Source organism: Lycorma delicatula, chromosome 12 (genome assembly GCF_047948215.1).
Source record: "Lycorma delicatula isolate Av1 chromosome 12, ASM4794821v1, whole genome shotgun sequence".
Classification (NCBI taxonomy): Eukaryota; Metazoa; Arthropoda; class Insecta; order Hemiptera; family Fulgoridae; genus Lycorma; species Lycorma delicatula.
The window spans coordinates 3,562,036-3,583,013 of record NC_134466.1 but is presented as its reverse complement, the minus strand read 5'-3'; the positions used below and the strand labels follow the sequence as shown (position 1 = coordinate 3,583,013).

The 20,978-nt window shown below is 30.8% G+C and overlaps 1 protein-coding gene across 2 annotated transcripts in view; it reads right to left on the bottom strand.

Moving 5' to 3' along the window:
• The window catches only part of Hacd1 (3-hydroxyacyl-CoA dehydratase 1), a 68,501-nt gene extending 54,463 nt beyond the window's left edge, over positions 1–14,038 (bottom strand). The window contains exon 1 of one of the 2 annotated variants that reach the window (XM_075379592.1): positions 13,810–14,038. In XM_075379592.1, coding sequence (XP_075235707.1) covers positions 13,810–13,862 — 53 coding nt within the window. In that variant the 5' untranslated portion in view covers positions 13,863–14,038. Of the gene's footprint in view, positions 1–3,882; positions 4,165–13,809 lie in introns of those variants that run through there. The other variant, XM_075379591.1, reaches the window with a different exon arrangement.
• Between the last annotated feature and the right edge of the window lie 6,940 nt (positions 14,039–20,978).

Sequence of the window (20,978 nt, the reverse complement as noted above, 5' to 3'; positions counted from 1 at the left end):
TAAACTGATTCAATACTGTGCCTATAGGGGAGTATGAGCTTTTTTGTTTTCAAAACCCCATCTTTTCCACCCCCAGGGCCAATGGTTGGTGATATCAAAAAACTTGACTTAGATAAGTTTTAGGTCCTTAATCCAAAGAATAGTAGGAACTTTAAACGAATTTGATATTTTACTTAATAAAAAAGTGATATTTTGTTTTTTCAAAAATCAAAATATCACAATTTCCACCCCCCCCCCCCGGTCCAATTTTGGCCGTTAATGAACTGGATCGAGATTTTGGGGCAAGTTATTTTTAAGGAACAATTTGAAAGTCACTGGTGCAAAATTACGGCAGTTATTGTATCCACATGAAAGTGAAATATATATAAACTTTTGAGCTGATGGTGGTTTTGGGGTCTGGGGATGTGAAATGCGAAGAGATGTTGAAATTTTCCAGAAGTTGAATCATGGCATCCGTTACAATAGGTAGCTTTCTTATGAAATTTACCTAAAAGACATATTTTTATTCTAATTGGTACATAATATTGTACAAATTATGCAAGAAACAGGTACATGGATAAAAATGGAACTACACAGCATTTAACTGGATAGATCCAAGGGAAAAAATAGTAAAATTATAACAAGAGCAGAATCACAAAATACACAGTATATTATTTAAAATACAAAATATAAAAAATAATAACAAAATAACTCATGTTTGGAAGACGCATATGAAAATAATTTGAGCGTAAAAAGAATGTTCAAAAAGTGGTACAATCTTATGGAAGAATCTTTTCTTATTTTGTTGCAAGTTTAATTGAGGAAAAATGGGTTATACAATTCAGCAAAGAATATTCATTGTCTCCCAATACATTAGATATGTCCAGACCCAGAATGCCTTCACAGAAAAGTATGGTGTGAATGCAACAAACAAGTCCTCAATTAAGCGGTTTGTACTACTAGTTACAAGAGACAGGGAATGTGGCAGATGCAGACAGAAGTGAAAATCGACATGCAAGCTGTAAGTTCCAAGAAGTCTGTGTGGTGCCTATCTAGCATCTGGTCTCTGTCAGTAATGACCACACAGCATTACGCAAATGTTTAAAGATGCATCCGTACAGAATTCATGTTGCTCATGAGTAGTTACCTGCAGACAATTGAAAATGTGTAGTTTTCTGTTAGTGGTTCATGTCATCTGTAACACCAGACGAGGAAGAACTTGATGACTGGTTTTGGTCTGATATAGCATGATTCCACCTTCACGGTTATGGATTGTACAGAATTCACACATTTGTTGTACGGAAAATCCACATCAGCTGCACGGATAAAGAAAGGGTATTTGGTGTGCAATTTCACATAGCCGAATTTTCATGACATTCTTTCACAGCACAGTGAACACTGAGCGTTACTGATGAATGGAGGAATTTATAAACACAATACCTACAGACCAAGCTACAGTACATCTGGTTTCAGCAGGATAATGCTGTGGCTCAAACAGTTAACAATGCTTTCTGATGCTTTCTTGCATCAGTGTTTTCACGGGCAAGTGATTTTGAAGGGGATGTGGCCCACTTCATCCTTTGATTTATTCCCACTTGACTTTTTCTTGTGGAGATACCTTAAGGATGCTGCTTACAAAACAAATTGTCACACCATTACCGAATTGCAGGGTAAAACTGAACAATGTGTCACAGCAATTCCTCATCCAACATTACAACATCTGTTTAAGACCATGTAACATCGTATTCAATTATGTGAATCACATAATGGAGGACACTTTCAACAATAATTGTACTTATTCATTTTCCCATAAGGTTGCATCACTTTTTGAACACCCATTATTTATGTATATGTTGAATGAGCTGTAGAAAATTAAGTTTGTAATTCTTTTTTTTAATTTTTAATTATATTAATTAAAAATTTATTACCAAGTAACATTATTTCTGTAAGAGAAAATTTTTTAAATTATATTTCAAATGGTTCAGTAATTTTTTTAAATAATAATGCAAGTACAATAATGCCCTTTTTGTCGTGCTGCATACATAAAAATGCTGTTCTGCTGTGTAGTTTGATGTTATATTTTAGGTGGGTATTATTTTTTTTTTAAATCATATAAATAAACATTTTAAATTTCTTTAAAGATTAGCCTATATGATTCATACTTAACGGGTACAAATAGCCAATTTTTTGTTTCTAGAATACATTTTTGACTTTTTGAGGGAGCCGAAAACATGTACATTGAAGGTGGATAGATTAAGAGCATCGGATAATGTTAACAAGCTTCGTGTTTTAAGAAAGAAAAATGACAAAATGTTTCATAACATAAATCTTTGTTTAATTTTTAAAAAATTTAAGTGAAAATATTATATTTTTTACCAGATAATTTTTTTTTATAATATTAAAATAAAATAAAACTTCCTTGAAATTTAATTTTTTTAAATTCCATTAAAACACTTAAACAATAATACATTGGAATTCAAGTCGCATAAAAAACAATGAAATTAATGTGACTAAGGTTAAAGAGATAACCTTGTGCATAATTAAAGTGTACAAAAATTTACCATCATTACAATTCACAAAAGACCTACACTAATATAAAATAAATCCTATTTATCCTAATACTTCAACTTTTTGCTATCACAGTAAAAAAATCTGATTTGCTCCAGACTTTTTCCTGGTAGAAAAACATGTAGCTACGGTATCAGAGGATCTGCTTACAACTGGTTAAAATCAAACCTGACCAACTGTAAAAAAGGAGTTAAAAATTCATCTTTTGATGAGAATATACATATAAAACACAGAACCTCACTTTAAGATATAAAACGCAGAATGTTCTCTAGGGAAGTTTTCTTGGTTCTTTGCTTTTTTATCGTTTATTAATGAGCTATTTAAAAATCTTTTCAAATTTTTGCACACAAATGTACCAAAACCTGAAGATAATTATTTAAAAGGAATTGAGCATTTTACGATAGCAGCTCAAACAATTATTCACTGGATGCATTGAAACCAATAAAACTTTACATATGGATAAAACTGTTCCATTGTATTTATTTTATAGATGCGGTTAGGATTCCCATTAATGATAATAACAGTGTTCTGCTGACAATAAAATTTTTGGGCATTTTATTATATTCCAAATTTTCTTTGCATTAATAAAATGGCAAATCTGTTATCATTATTAAATATTATTATGCTTACTCATAATCTGAATTTTAAAACATTTTTTGAAGTCTTTAAAAAAAAGCCACAAGTTTTTGAGGTAAAGAATCGACTGTCCATAAGTACGATACTTGTAAATTAATATTTAAAAAATAAAAAAAATACTTAATTATGTTTGTGCTTATAAATTTACAATCTTTGTACAAAATAGTTTTTGAAAACTAATTAAAAAAATAAATGGTAACTTTTAGAAACTACATAACAGAACTATTCTCATGTAACTGCAGAATACATAGGATAGACTACTCTACACTATTTAAAAAAAAACTTTCCATTCATTTATTTAATATAAAACTATTTTACAAAAACATTGTCATCTCTGTCGATTTAAATAATACTGGTTAAAAAAAATTTTGAAAAACTCAGAATTTTCGGTATCCCATTCTAAATGTATATTAATATGTGCCAAAATATTTATCTACAGTTTGTTTTAAATAATTTATTATGTATTTTGTGATATTATTCTGATCAATGTTTTACTAGTTTACCTTAAATAGAGTTACAAGGTGGAGAAAATAATTTTTTTTTTAAATTCAAACATAACTATTATCTGAATGACGTCAAAATATTTTTTTAACACTAACCTAATAATGTTTCCAACGTACAATTGGTATATTTTAAATTAAGCATTCCTCAAAAATGTTATTTAATATCAGAGAATGAAGTAATTTAAATTCAACATACCCGAACACTTGTACAGTATTATAAGCTAATAAATAATATTTTCCGATAGCTCCAGGTCCTGAATTACTTTTACTAGTTGTTTTTGATGCCGCAGCCATACTAACTATTTAAAAAATTAATTAAACAGCAGTAACACACACGTCCAACACACACAGCCAACTTCTACCGAATGACGACTATCTCATTAAACGACACATTTTTCTACGGTTGGCGGTTCAAACATAACCACGATGAAACAGCTGATTGTTCATTTCTAGTTTATCACAAGCGTTTCATGGCTTTATTTTTAGACTTGTGTCTCGAGACAGGACGGTGAGGAGCCACGAACTCGCCACGCGCGTATTTCAAATTCAACTTCTAATAAAGAAATTACGACTTCAACGTGAATTAAATTGACGGCTTTTTGTTTATAATTTTAACATTTAAATAATTATTAATTATTCATAATTTTTAGTTATACTTATTTATGAACAAATTATTTTTGAATAAAAAATAAATATATGATTAATTATAAATGTATTATCTACATATTATCTACTTCATTCAAGTGGGTAAAAGGGTTAATAAAATAATAAAAAAGTAAGATAAAAATAATCGAAATAATACATTTGTAATTAATCAAATATTTATTTTTTATTCAAAAATAATTGTAAATAATTTGTTCATAAATAAGTATAACTAAAAATTATTAATAATTAATAATTATTTAAATGTTAAAATTATAAACAAAAAGCCGTCAATTTAATTCACGTTCAAGTCGTAATTTCGTTATTAGAAGTTGAATTTGAAATACGCGATGGCGAGTTCGTGGCTCCTCACCGTCCTGTCTCGAGATACAAGTCTTTATTTTTAGTACGATTGGGGTCTCCCCCTCTACAATGTGTTATAAGTGGGAGCTGCTAGGGTTCATAACAAACAAAATATTGTTTCCGTCATGTTTAAAATAGCGAATGTATAAATTTTCAGATTTATAGAAAGTAAAATCCAACTTTCTTCTGAAAAATTGATTTTATTTTTTCTAGTCGGTCTTGTTCATACGTAAACAATACACGTACCTTACGTATTAGGCTATAATAACCTTAGATTAATTTTGTGTAGTAATATTTATATTTGTTACTTCACTGCAGTATATATTATGCAAGTGAAATGTGTAGATTAAAAATAAATTGTTAATAATTTGTTCCTTTCTTTACTGTTTTACGATTAAAATATATTTTTTTTAAATAAATATTGTAATACATTTTTAAACAGAAACATTTAAGTGCAACAATTAATTTAGAAAAGTTGTCAAATTAGAAAAAAATGAAAAAGTCATACACAAATGTTGCAAGTTCAATTAACAACACATCTCAGAAATGGTCGAACTGAGACTGCACAAGACTACACTCATATATATCATCCTCTGAAGTAATACCTGACAGTGATTCCCGATGGCCGTCCAGAACGAAATCCCCCAAGGACAACAGCCGAACCCCTCGCGACAGCACTCCATCCATCCAGGAAAGGCGCATCGAATTGAAAGGAATTGAGAACTGCAGACAGGGAAGGCCAAGGCCACCACTACTAGTTGATGCAAGGAAAGATCCAATTGCCATGTCCTTTGGAAGCAGAAGCCATGACCTGACGGTCAAGATAACAAAGCCGGTGATGCCGCCTAAGATGAGGGAATGGGCAGTAGAAAGGAACATAGTACTAGGAGACGCTACTGGGGCTTTGTGGATGTTCTCCAATATATTTTGCAGAATGACAGATGTTTCAGGAAAGATTGAAAATCCTTTCAATTGTTTGAGTTTGTTTCAGTCGTTTGAATCCAGAAGATTGAAAATCTGCCCTTAAACTTCTGAAATGGGTAGAGGATTTCAGATGCGGAATGATACCACCAGACAAACAGAAGCAATAGTCAAACACAACCTTCGTCTTTCGGTGTTTTGCAATAGCCCAAATGGGCAGCAAACACACTTTTGGGTAAACAACAATATGTATATATATATATATATATATAAAGACCAACTTGAACTGGAACTTGGGGAATACCAAGGGGGATTTAGGCCATGGAGAGGTTGCCCGGAGCAAATAATATCCCTAAAACTTATGATGGACTCATACAAAAGACGAAAAAACAACTAATAATCACCTTCGTCGACTTTAAAAGGGCCTATGATTGTATACACAGACCATCCATGCTGAATATTCTGAGAAACCTGGGCCTTCACCCTAAACTCGTAAACATGATAAAATTAACTTTAACCGATACCCAGTCCAGAGTGAAATTCAGAGGTGAACTCTCTCAACCCTTCTACATAAAAACTGGATTGAGGCAAGGAGACGGCCTCTCACCACTCCTTTTTAACTGCGCCCTTGAATTTGTCATGAGAAAATGGTATGAAATAAATCCCAAAAATATAAAAATGGGTACTAAGAAAAACTCCATCGCACTAAATTGCCTAGGATTTGCAGATGACCTCGCTCTTTTAGCAAATAATATTCAAGAAGCCAAAACACAAATCATGAGCCTTCAAAACCTAGCACAAAAGATAGGGCTTCATATCTCTTTCGAAAAAACTGAACTGATGGCCATAGATCCTCTGGTAATAGAGCACATTACGGTAAACAATCAGAAAATTAAAATAATAAACAATTTAAATATCTAGGGGAAATAATAACTTATAATTTAAATGAAAAAGTGACATGGCAAAACAGTACAAATAAAATGATTAAATCCCAAAAATTAACTCGGTCAACATATAACAAAAAATGCCTTTCTGCTAAAACAAAACTTAAACATTATAAAACTGTAGTACAGCCAGAAGTCACCTACGGAAGCGAGATCCTTTTCAAAATCACTCAGTAAAACCGAATTGAAAAAATTCTGAAAATAGAGAGGAGAATTGCCAAAACGTGTATCAATAAAAAACACCAAAAAGAAGGCCGATGGTGGATTGTGCCAAATGAGGTGGTGTATCGAGAAATAGAGCCTGTTACTGATACTATGCGGAAAAAAAGAATCTCTTTCTTCGGTCATCTCATAAGGACACCGCAAACAAGACCGTCAAGAAATATCATTGAAAAGCTCTGGTTCCAAAAGCTAGAAGTAGGATGGATCAAAGAAATTAGAGAAGATATGAAAGAATTGGGAATTTCCCTGACTGACCTACAGAATAAAACTGGAAAAATTACAAAGCTAAAAGATAAAAGCATTAGATTTAAACAAAAGACAGACAAACGACAAAATACAACGAAGAGGGTGTTTACGGATGAAGAAAAGAAAGCAAGATCTGAACGGATGAAGAAATACTGGGCAGCTCGAAAGAGTAAAATAGCACGCTTTTCTCAGAAAAGATCCAACTAAAATTGACTTAAGTGGTCCCATGTTGGCCGTAAAAGCATAATAATAATAATAATAATATATATATATATATATATTTATATATATGATCCAGTTTATTCAGCTATTTCTCAATGGATTTCAATATACACTTAGTTCACAATAAAAGATTCAATACAGTTCAATGAACTATTTACAATATGTGATTTTTATCATTATATTATAGTTTTTTACACTATGAGAGGCGAGAGGTACCAGTTGTTACAACTCATAATTCAAGGTAAAAGATCTGTTGGGAGACAAGAATTCACGGCTGAAGGATATTCAAAGATGGTACAACTGCATGCCAAAGGAAGCTTTCCATGCTGCAACATCATGTTTGGAGCTGGCTACATGGACCGCCAATCTTCACTAAGGAGAGAGCGCTTAATAGAAGAAGTATTTGCAGAGATATTAATGATTAAAAAACTTAAATGGCTGCCAACAAAGGTAAAATTTTCAAACTTATATACAAGACATGATCGGAATTTAAGTACAATTAAGCCTTTTTAATGATAAAGAGAGATTATTTTTAAATAATACTATTATTACAAGAAATATCATACCAGCAAGGAATCACTTCAAATCTAAGACCAGTTAAAAACAACTTATATGAAGACTGCGTTCTAAGGAGATAATCCATTTATTTCCATCGAAATTATATGATGAATTCTTGTGTTTGAGCAGGAGCAACATGGTTCTTTTGGTTTGGATATCACCATTCATCACTTGTTGCATTTCCATCATAAACTTGTCTGAAACTTTACTAGTTTTACATTTCTTACGTTAAAAAAACAGATAAGAGACCCATTTCATAATCTGAAAGTCCTTCAACTGTCTTGAACACTTAAATATACAAAAAACAACTGTAAACTTCTTGTTCTATCCTGGTATCAGGTCGTCTGCATGAAAGCAGAGATAATCGAAACACTCAAGTGTCCATATTTGGAAAAAGTACTCAGTACTTACTTTCCGAGGGTATCAAAGGCCGGTAAAAGACACTAGCACAGAACTTGATGTCAAATAAGCCTCACCGTTAAATACTGGTTAAAACTTATTGTATTTTCTGTTGAATGTGACAGAGCCCTCTATGTAAGCAGTTGATCATCTCTGTCAATAAATCATACTTCCATGAATCACTGGCTTGACCTCTGGATGCAAGATGGCATGTGGGTTGTTGTTGTTGTTATATAACAGGATAGAAGAGGATGAAAAGGCAAAACTGTGGAATCTAAAAACGAAGAATATTTGGCTAAACCTTGACAACTAGAGAGGAAGGTTGTATGATTGATTTAATGCTCCATTCATAAAAAAAGACAAAATCTTGTTAATGGAATCGCAACTCAACCCTATAAGGACAAGATGCCTTGAAGAAGACTTATTATGAGGGGCGAAAGAGAAGAAGAAGAAGAAGAAGAAAACTACTTTCAGAACATGCCTCGTAAATTATTCGATACATACGTAATTAATATTATTTACTGATTTTTTTTAAAATATACAAAATACTTTGACTATATTTTATGGCATTTTCACTGTTTTTTACAATAATAAATTAAAATTATGTAACTAAACATTACAGATAATTAATAATCATTAAATATATATATATAAATTAGTAGAGGTAGATTTTGAAAAGATTTGAACAACTGTAACAAAATTAATCAAATTTAAAAAAGCTTAATATAAATCAAATGCTTTAATTTGAAAAAACTGTTCGCATCCCCAGAAGGAAAAAATAGACACCACAAGGAAGAAAAGAGGATTCTGAACAAGTTAGCTACCTAATGACGGTCAAATCAACCTTTCTCAAATCTATTTCTTTTATCCCTTTTGAACAATCCTTCCAATTATTGATTTTTTGGGTAGAGGTCTGCTGACACCTACTTGGTTTTCCATACTGAGGGTACCAGTGGATCCTTGGTACGGGGTAGAGGGATTATTTACACAGGGACTTCTTTTCCTGCCTACGTAATAATCACTATGACTGAAATATTATTGGATAAAGCCTCTTAATTACCTAAAACAAGAAATATCCTTAAAAGTCACAGACAAGACAAAAAAAAAAATTATTTCAATAAGTACCAAAATGGAGGGAGATGAACTGAAAGTTTTGTTGTGGTATAATGAATTTAGACAACCTAGTACACTCTCATTTTTATTATTTATAACTCTTTATTTCTTTGAAGTGAAGAGGAGAATAAAAACCTATATAGAAAGACTACGGTTATACTCTTGTGACATTGTTATTTGGAAAGTAAAACTAAAATTTAATATGATATCATGTGGACGGAAATAAGTAGGAAAATCAGGAATGGAAATAATCTTAGAGAAAAGCGATAATGTGGTATTTATTACACTCAAAGTTTAGAATGCATAAATATATAGAAGTGCAACAATTCTATCCAGGATGCATGAAGTAGGGTTGGTACTACTACTACTACTACTACGATGAAAGGAATAGTTTACTAAACCAGTCCAGCATTTCATTCTTTCCACACACATCAATTCAGCCTACTAAACTTTGAAGAATAACAGTAACAAAAAGTAATTGAAACAAAAGAGAAAGTTTGTATTTTTTTTTTGTCTTCAGTCATTTGACTGGTTTGATGCAGCTCTCCAAGATTCCCTATCTAGTGATGGTCGTTTAATTTCGGTATACCCTCTACGTCTTACATCACTAACAATTTGTTTTACATATTCCAAATGTTGCCTGCCTACACAATTTTTTCCTTCTACCTGTCCTTCTAATATTAAAGCGACTATTCCAGGATGCCTTAATATGTGGCCTATAAGGCTGTCTCTTCTTTTAACTATATTTTTCCAAATGCTTCTTTCTTCATCTATTTGCCACAACACTTCTTCATTTGTCGCTTTCACAATTTTTGTCCCGTCTGATTTTTAACATCCTCCTATAGCACCGCATTTCAAAAGCTTCTAACCTTTTCTTCTCAGATACTCCGATCGTCCAAGTTTCACTTCCATATAAAGCGACACTCCAAACGTATACTCTCAAAAATCTTTTCCTGACGTTTAAATTAATTTTTGATGTAAGCAAATTATATTTCTGACTGAAAGCTCGTTTTGTCTGTGCTATTCGACATTTTATATCGCTCTTACTTCGTCCATCTTTAGTAATACTACTTCCTAAATAACAAAATTCTTCTACCTACATAATCTTTTCTCTTCATATTTTCACATTCATGGTCCATCTTCATTATTTCTATTACATTTCATTACTTTTGCTTTGTTCTTGTTTATTTTCATGCGGTAGTTCTTGTGTAGGACTTCATCCGTGCCGTTCATTGTTTCTTCTAAATCGTTTTTACTCTCAGCTAGAATTACTATATCATCAGCAAATCGTAGCATCTTTATCTGTTCACCTTGTACTATTACTCTGGATCTAGATTGTTCTTTAACATCATTAACTGCTAGTTCTATGTAAAGATTAAAAAGTAACGGGGATAGGGAACATCCTTGTCAAATCCCTTTCTTATTATGGCTTCTTCCTTATGTTTTTCAATTATTACTGTTGCTGTTTGGTTGCCATATATGTTAGCAATTGTTCTTCTATCTCTGAATTTGAACCCAAATTTTTTTTAAATGCTGAACATTTTATTCCAATCTACATTATCGAATGCCTTTTCTAGGTCTATATAAGTTTGTATATATGTCTCATAAAATGATAAGCGATGGAAATTATTAAAAAAAGTATGATTTAAAGTAAAAAAATTTGACAACGGGAAGATCAGTTAAGAAATTAGTATTACAATGTAGATGGCTAGAAAATTTTTATGGAAGAGTTAAATATTAGATAAGGAAATGCCAGTAATGTACAAATAAATATTATTCAATTTTATTTACTGTATTACTATTTTAATATGTAATTCTGAGACATGAGAAACGGATAGAAGAAAATACAATGAAATACAGACAGATTGAAAAAAATTCACTAAAAGTTCTATGGAAAGAGACAATCTTGGATACACAGCGTTAGAAGAGAAAATTGAATAAGTTAAAATAAGCTGGTTTGAGCACTTATAAAATACTTCCAGGAGAACAGTAGCAAAGTATTATTTAATTTAATCATAAATTTTGAAGCAATGTACTACTGTTTCTATCTTTCATGTGGAGGTTCTAGGTTCCAATAAGACATGGTATAATTTAAATATTACAAAATATATAATTATCCATCAATTCCTGATACAGGGCATTAAACTGTTGCAGTATAAGTTAATAAATAATATAAAGAAAGCCAAAAGGATAAAAAATAATATAAAAGAAGATCTGTAAAAAAAAGAATGTAGATGGAAAGGTAGAACGTAGTCTGTGATCTACAGTTTGATCAAATAACTATAGATACCTGATAATTATCAAGAAAAGTGTGATGAAAAATATTTTACACAATTTATATTAATAAAATTTTAAAAAAACTTTCATCATCGTTTCGATATCTAAAAATAACACCATTACTTTAACTACTTTTCTTTTTTGTTGTCAGTAGGAATTAAAATATTTGTGGATTTGCAATGTCCTGATCAAATAATTATAATCAGTATCTTTACCATGAAAATCAAAATAACTGATCTCAAAAGGACATACTTTATAATTTTTTACTTACTTGTCTAGTGCCATAGCTTTAGAAGGGAAAATAGTGTAATCAGTCGAATTTGGGCAGCTGCAGTTGTCACCAGATCTTGATATTTTGATACCTAACGAACCCATAAAAACCAGATGGAAATTTTCCAGATGTTACTGTTCGTATCTACGAGTTGGTGTTCATGGTATCTGACACCTTATATGTTCAGAACTACAGGACCAATTTTGATCAAACTTGGTCATATTACTTCTTTATGTAGGGCATAGATGCCATTAAATTTTCAACTTAAAAGGTCAAAGGAATGAGGCTACAGAGCAAGGTCAGTATCCTTACTATCTCAAGATTTCATCTAATTAAGGTCATATTTTCCTTAGGCGCATTTGTTAACGATTAAAAGATATTTGTAAAAAAAAATTGTATTCCCACCCCAAAAATGCTGTAAACTAGTGCCTAAGCGGGTAAGTATACTGTGCCAATAATACCTCATGTCACCACAAGGAGTGCTAGTGTAGCACCAATATATAACTATTGTGGAAAAATATTATATTTAAATGAAACGATAAATATCTTAAATTAAGTTGTATGTGTAAGCCATTCATCAGAAAAAAGCTGCGACAGGAAGGTCCTACAAATCTATTGTCAGCTTTTTTTATGAATTAAGATGCCAAGTTAAAATAATTTAACCCACCAGGTCGGTCTAGTGGTGAATGCGTCTTCCCAAATCAGCTGATTTGGAAGTCGAGAGTTCCAGCGTTCAAGTACAAGTAAAGGCCAGTTATTTTTACACGGATTTGAATACTAGATCGTGGTTACCGGTGTTCTTTGGTGGTTGAGTTTCAATTAACCGCACATCTCAGGAATGGTTGACCTGAGAATACACAAGACTACACTTCATTTACACTCATACATATCATCCTCTGAAGTATTATACGGTATTACCAGAGGCTAAATAGGAAAAAGAAAGAAAAGGTTGAATAATTTGATCAAATAATTTGATATTAAAAAAAATCAATTAATAATCTTTATGAATTATTGGAATTAATTTTTTTAAACCGGAGAATTATACTTCAAACAATAAACAATACCAAACATCTGTATCTCTATTTTGAAATTCGATTGCAATATTCTTTAATTTTTAAACTTCATTAATAAACAGCCTAAACTTTTATGAAAGAAATAATACAACTGTAAAAAATTTTCATTTAACAGTTGTGTCCACCGGGCTAATCTAGTGATTAACTCACCACAAATCAGTTGTTTAACGGGTGATTAAGTTGAATATTTTGAGATGCAAATCCAAATAAAAGTTAGGTGCTTTTGTACGGATTTGAATACTATACAGTGGATATTGTTGTAGTTTGGCGATTGGGGTTAAGTTAACTATACATCTCAGGAATGGTTGGCCTAAGTCTATACAAAACTAAACCTCATTTAGATGTTGTACATATCATCCTCATCTCATTTGGCAACGAAGGAGGTTGCTTATTGTTTACTAGTTAAACAGATTGCAATGTAGGTTGCTTATTGTTTACTAGTTAAACAGATTGCAATGTACACATTATGAATAATAATTACTCATAAAACAGCTAATTATATTAATTAATTTGGATAAGTTATATGTTATTTGTGCGAAAAGAAAACATAAGTTTTTGTTATTCACATCGATATGTACTTTTAAGAATGAATTATAATATAAAAAATAAATTAGTAACTGATTAAAAATTAAGTAAGTGCAAATATATTACTTGTATTTAATTCAAAATTTATTAAATTTAAAATTAATTTGATTATTAACAATTACAAGAAAAAAGTAATTAAATGTTAACCTACACCAAATTAAACCGGTTGTAGATAACCTCATATGAAATGTAAATCATTCTTAAAAATATCATATTATGTTCAAGGACAATATGCGTACTACATCAGGTGTAATAAGAGAAAAACAAGAGTGATAAGCATACTATACCCGGTATAATAAGAGAAAAACAAGAATGAATTGTTTCCCGATGTCTCCTTCATCGAGTTCAATAATTTTTAATATTTCAGCATATCAAGCCCATTAAAACGTACGAGTACACGATATTCAGCCATGCAGATGAGATTTTTATCTGTTCACTGCAGGGAATAATCTTACACACATATAAAAATGAATGTTTATTTGTTTATCACTTAAGCATTCCTATAACACACATCGGATTACGATGAAACTTTGGTGAGTTGTGCGCACGCCCGCGGCGAAGGTTGCTTAGTTAGTTTGCACCCGCTAGGTCGCGCTAGGGTCGAGATATTTGGAAAAATTGTAATAATACTCCGATCTGGCTCATATTCAGAATATGTGTTACATGGAAAGAAATAATCTGCCAAAAATGGACCTGCTAGATAGCGCTGGGTTCAAGATATTTCGAAAAATTGTATTTATGGTCCGATTTGACTCGTATTCAGAATATATATTAGTTAGGTGAAAATAAATATTTTTTGCAAAAATGGATCCGCTAGGTAACGCTGGCGTCGAGATATTTCGAAAAATTATATTTACGGACCGATTTGGTTCATATTCAGAATATGAATATTAGTTACGTGAAAAGAAATATTTTTGCAAAAACTATACCCGCTAGGTGGGGCCTGTGTCGAAATATTTCAGAAACAAACAAACAAATATACAGACTTTTTTCTATATATATATATATATATATATAAAAGACATGTTCGTATGTGTGTCCGCTAAAGACCAAAAAACTAATGGACCGATTTACACGCGGGCAAAGGGGAAAATGGAAAACGGGGAAAAGGTGGAAAGAGAAAAGGGGAAAACGGGAAAGGGTAAAAAGGAAACTTGGAGAGGGGCGAGGGAGAAGGGTGAAAGGGAAAAGGGGAAGGAGAATAAGTGAAAGGTAAAATTTATGAAGTTCAGTTTTCTAATTTTTTTATCAAATTTTCAGTTGTGTCACAAACTCTCTCTCTCCCACTCGCGCGCTCTCTCTCTCTCTCTCTCTCTATATATATATATATATATATATATGTATATTGGAAATCTCTATTTGGAAAAGGTGGAAAGAGAAAAGGGGAAAACCGGAAAGGGTAAAAAGGAAACTTGGAGAGGGGCGAGGGAGAAGGGAGAAAGGGAAAAGGGGAAGGAGAATAAGTGAAAGGTAAAATTTATGAAGTTCAGTTTTCTAATTTTTTTATCAAATTTTCAGTTGTGTCACAAACTCTCTCTCTCCCACTCGCGCGCTCTCTCTCTCTCTCTCTCTCTCTCTCTCTCTATATATATATATATATATATATATATATATATATATATGTATATTGGAAATCTCTATTTGGAAAAGGTGGAAAGAGAAAAGGGGAAAACCGGAAAGGGTAAAAAGGAAACTTGGAGAGGGGCGAGGGAGAAGGGAGAAAGGGAAAAGGGGAAGGAGAATAAGTGAAAGATAAAATTTGTGAAGTCAGTTTTTTAATTTTTTTTTTTAATTTTCAATTGTCACTTAAACTCTCTCTCTTCCACTCGCTCTCTCTCTCTCTCTCTCTCTATATATATATATATAGATAGATATATATATATATATGTATATTGGAAATCTCTATCTGGAAAAGGTGGAAAGAGAAAAGGGGAAAACGGAAAGGGTAAAAAGGAAACTGGGAGAGCGTTGAGGGGAAAGGAGAATGGAGAAAGGGAGAAGTTTGGAAAGGGAAAAGGGGAAGGAGAATTATTGAAAGGTAAAATTTGTGAAGTTAAGTTTTTTTATCAAATTTTCAATTGTGTTCATTTAAACTCTCACTCTCTCTCTTTCTCTCTCTCTCTCTCTCTGTCTCTCTCTCTCTCTCTATATATATATATATATATCAATAGCGATGCATTGCCGGGTGTGGTAGTATATATATAAAAGGAAATGTTCGTAGGTGTGTCCACTATAGATTAAAAAACTTCTGGACCGATTTATGACCGGGGAAAAAGGTACAAAGGGAAAAATCTATTCTTTCGTTTTGTTTTTAGAACATTTTTTATTATATCTTCAATAAAAATTTCTCTAGAATAAAATGAAAGAATCATTACAGAAGGACGGTAGATAATTGTATAAGGCTTTCGAACGACACGATAATTTTAGACGATGAAGAACAGTATATTTAACAGATGATATCAAATTTTATTACACCCGCAGACAATAAATTTGAAATACGGTCAATACGAAAAAAGAGATAAAGAAAGACATGAAACAAATTGGTGAAAATTAAATAGACAAAAATGTAGAAGGAATATGGACGAACAAGATTAGAATTGTAATCCGAACGTTTCAGAATAGAAAGGTTAAGTAAAAGATTAAAATTTATTTTAATACGTATAATCATTTTAAATGTTTAAAAATCTTGAGCTATTCGTATATAACAAAACTGTAATTATAAATGAAGGTGATTTAATATTTACAAGGATATGAAAAAAAAAACATTAAATAGCTATTTAAAATTTAAAGAGCCAGTTTAAAGAATTATTCAGTTAATTGATTGGAAGACATTTAAACTTTAAATGGAAAAAAAAATTACATTATTCTTATTGAGGTAGATATGAATCTTTCTGTTGCCTATAAAGGAACATTTTTGAGCATTTTCTTTTTATAATAAATAATTTTATATATATATATATATATATATATATATATATATATATATATTTTAAATTTATTATCTTCATGTAACATTTTATATTTTAAATAAATAATTTTTTTTTATGAAGTTTATCAAATATGACGTGAACATACATTACTATTTCACAAGGAAAAGTAAATAAATAAATAAAAATTATTTGTACCGTGAAAAATATTTTATATAGTTCATTAAACAATATTTTTAAACAAATAAAAATAAAAATGAAATGAATATTATCAATAAATTCACAATAAAAATGTGAATGTGACACAAACTTTACATGTTATGTTTCATAAATTATAAATTATGATAGATTTAACGCTTAATTAAAGATTTAAATTGAATAAAAAAGGACATAAGTGTGTGTGTGTGTGTGTGTGTGTGTGTGTGTGTGTGTGTGTGTACACGTTATGTCTTTAAAATGTAATTTCAAAATAAATATTAAATGAAGTATATCTACATTTTAAAATATATGTATAAAAAAGACAAGGCGAATTATTTTTTGTTAAAAACTAAGTCGGGTAAAATATTAACACAGCAGTACGATATCATTTTTAGCAATACCAATCAACGATTTATGTACAATCATAGATTTAATTTAAGCAAAGTAAAACGGTGAACAGGGAAGTTTTATTTATCGAAATTTACCACTACTTTTCATTTAATCTCTGAGTACTCCAAGCCAGCCGGTAAGTCTTTATTAATTTTTAATATTTTTGTTGATTTATAATTTTACGTAACTTATAATAAATTTAATTTATATATCTTTTTCAAAAAAGTAGTAATATTTTCTTTAACTATATCGGTTTAACTATATTTTTCCTTATTTTTTTTTTGAAACGTAATTTATTTAAAACTAAGGGCGGTAGAAAAATTGTATTTACAAATCTTTAATGTGCGCAAAAAAAAATTCAAGAAATGGTATCACACATACAGAAACATTCATAAATTTATTTTTATCTATCAGTGTAGTTTTAACCTCTGTGTAACAAAAATTTACGATAAATAATAATAATAATAAAATATGAAAAAATATCAGAAGTTATTAATGAAATAAAAGTTTACGTACTTTTCATTTTTTTTTAAATGTGTATATGTAATTTAATAAGTGTACAAGGAAGTCATACGGTGCCCACATCAGAAATATTTTTCGATGATTAGTAGTTCATCATATAAAGTTCGTAGCTTTTGCATAGGAATATGAAATGGAAATTTACAAGTATGAAAAATGCAAAAAAAAAAAAACCAAGTTTGACTAGGATTCGAACCCGGGATTTCCCGATGAAAAACAGAGACGTTGCCACTTCGCCACGGAGTTTGGAAGCACTACGCGTTAAATTTAAGCCTTTATAAATAACATATTATTTTTGTAACTAGATCAAGAAATAACAGAGTTACTGCAGGAAATTTATGAAATAATTTTCCAATTAAATTAGAAATCAATAGCGTACTTGTAACCGCCTATCCGCTGCTATAGTGAAGACCCATTATCTCCAGAACTATTAATGTTATAGGGTTCAAATTTGTTCCGAATATTTAGTATTATTAGTAGATTAAATGCATCTGCTACAATTATAACTATAAACCACTTCCCTAATTTAATATAATATTAATAACAAATTTTTTCAACATTTTAGTAATTGTAGTTTTTTAACGGATAATTGTTCACATATTTCGATAATTCTACGTGTTTTGAAAGATGTATACGTATAGAAAAATGACAAAAAAATTAACACGAGTCATAAATAAAGAAAAATATGATTTATTGAAAACGGAGTTATAAAATTATATAATAAGTTTTTTTAGGTTACCTTTTTTTAAAACTGTTCGGCTGCACAATTTGGGTCATCATTGTTATTTTCCTGATCTTCTAGCTTTAGCTTTTTATTTCTACTTGTCTGTCTTCTCTTTTTTTACATTTCTTGAATTGTTTTTACCGCCTCGATTACCCGTTCCCTGTCAATCTTTTTTATAATTTTTACGATATAAAATTACGATGGATTGAATCTAAGATGCTGCAGAAGTTTACACTTGCTAATGATTCCATTGTTAAACGTTACGTTGCTTCGTGTATTCCAAACTGACACGTTTCATTTCTCACAAAATATTTTTTTAAAACCGGCCAAATTATGTGGTTGAGATACTCGTTGGAATTCTGTGTCTGTCCGTGAGGATATTTTTCAACAAATTTAAAAAAATATTGGCTTTATAGCTTGAAGAACAGACATTGGGAGAGACGTTTTGTGTAAGAACGGTTTTTACTGGTAAATTTGAGCGTCGTTGTTTGCAAAACAGCTGTCACGCATTTTTTATATAAATTATAAAAAATTATTTGTTACATACAGTTATGAATCTTGTATCAAATTATTTAGAAGATATAGAAAAGATCTGTTGTCGACACCACATAAATTTCCTTGTACCATTATTAAGTTTCATAAACACATTTTTTCAAATGAAAAGTACAAAAAATTTTATTTCATTAATAAGTTCTCATATTTTTTATAGTTATTGAATTATTATTTATCGTAAAATATTTTTTACAATCAGAGGTTAATAATTATTAATAAATCAATATATTGAAGATGAAGTCTTGAGATGAAGTCTGATTCGAACCGATGTGCCTTCCCCTTGTAAGAACAAATATTTCATTAATTACATTTTCATTTGGCTATAACTCTGGAACCGATGAAAATAAGTATCACTTATGATATATCGTTGAAAAGCTCTCAATCAGGACTTATTACTGCAGTTATGAAAAAGTCAAAAATTTAATTTTTTGGATTTTGAAGCTTTTTTGGGACACTTTTGGTTCAGTCGATTGCAAACAAAAAGGGAGGTCCACAAATAGATGTTACAACAGTCCTGAATCAAAGATTTCAACATCCTACGGGTAATCCTTTTTTAGTTATTTGAGATACATACGTAGAGACGTCACGCCAAAACTAGTCAAAATGGATTCAGGGATGGTCAAAATATTTTCATTGAAAACTGAAAACCGAAATTTTTTGCGATCACAATACTTCTTTTACTTCGGTACAAGGAAGTAACAAACTAAGAAGAAATTCCAAAAACGATTTTTGACCTCTTTCCGGTTACGACTGCCCTTAATCAAGATATTGTTATGTCAAATTTATTTAATTGTGTTTTGCACACCATTATTTTTTGTTTTACAACATTTATATAAAAAGTTACTAAAGATACAGTTCTGTGGCTTGTTTTATTCAATATTCAGATCAAAAACCAATAAATTTACTCATTAATTTATATTTCAATAGTTTCATTTTATTCTTGGAGAAAAACTCAGAGTGAAATTTTTCGAAAGCTATATAATTGGAAAATTAATCGTTTCCAGATTACAAGAACGATCGATATAACTCATTTAGAGGGAGAAAAAATTGTTACCTGAAGTTTTATAAGTGGAAATGATAAAGAGGTTTATAATAATCATAAAAAAAATAAATTCGTGAGTGAGGGTGGAGGAGGGTTGAAAAGAGGTGTAAAATAGTGTTATTGCAATTTCCGGCTAAAGTTGACGTTATTACGTCAAAAAAAATTGTGGTTATTTAACACACAGAAAGGTACATTTTCACCAAGTTTATTCAAAATTAAATTATTTTTGTGGAAATGAAATCTGAAAAACGAGAAAAAAGACGATTTTTCTCGGAAGTTTTGAGGTTATGTTGAACAGTGACCTCTACAAATGTAGATTTTTGCATGATCTACAAATTTTATATTGAAAATCCTTTTTTCAACCCTCCCCCAAAAACTGGTGGGGGCAGGATTGGTGGTGAACCACATGCGCTCACGCATTTCTTTTTTTTACGTTTATTATAAGCCCCTTTACCATTTCCACTTATAAAAGTCCAGGTAACAATTTTTTATCTCTAAGTGTAATTTGGTTAGACTAGAATTCTTGGTCTTGTTGTTAACTTTCCTACAATTCTAGATGCTGATATAAATGCTAAGTCGCTTCTTTGGCATAGCTGAGTCACAGATGATTTTTTTATTTTTCTGTCATCAGTCATTTGACTGGTTTGATGCAGCTCTCCAAGATTTCTTATCTAGTGCTAGTCGTTTCATTTCGGTATACCCTCTACGTCTTACATCACTAACAATTTGTTTTATATATTCTAAACGTTGCCTGCCTACACAATTTTATCCTTCTACCTGTCCCTCTCATATTAAAGCGACTATTACAGGATGCCTTAGTATGTGGCCTATAAGTCTGTCTCTTCTTTTAACTATATTTTTCCAAACGCTTCTTTCTTCATCTATTTGCCGCAACACCTCTTCATTTGTCCCTTTATCCGCTCATCTGATTTTTAACATTTTCCTGTAGGACCTCATTTCAAAAGCTTCTAATCTTTTTTCCTTAGATACTCCGATCGTCCAAGTTTCATTTCAATATAAAACGACGCTCCAAATATGTAGTTTCAAAAATCTTTTCCTGACGTTTAAATTAAATTTTGATGTAAACAAATTATATTTCTGACT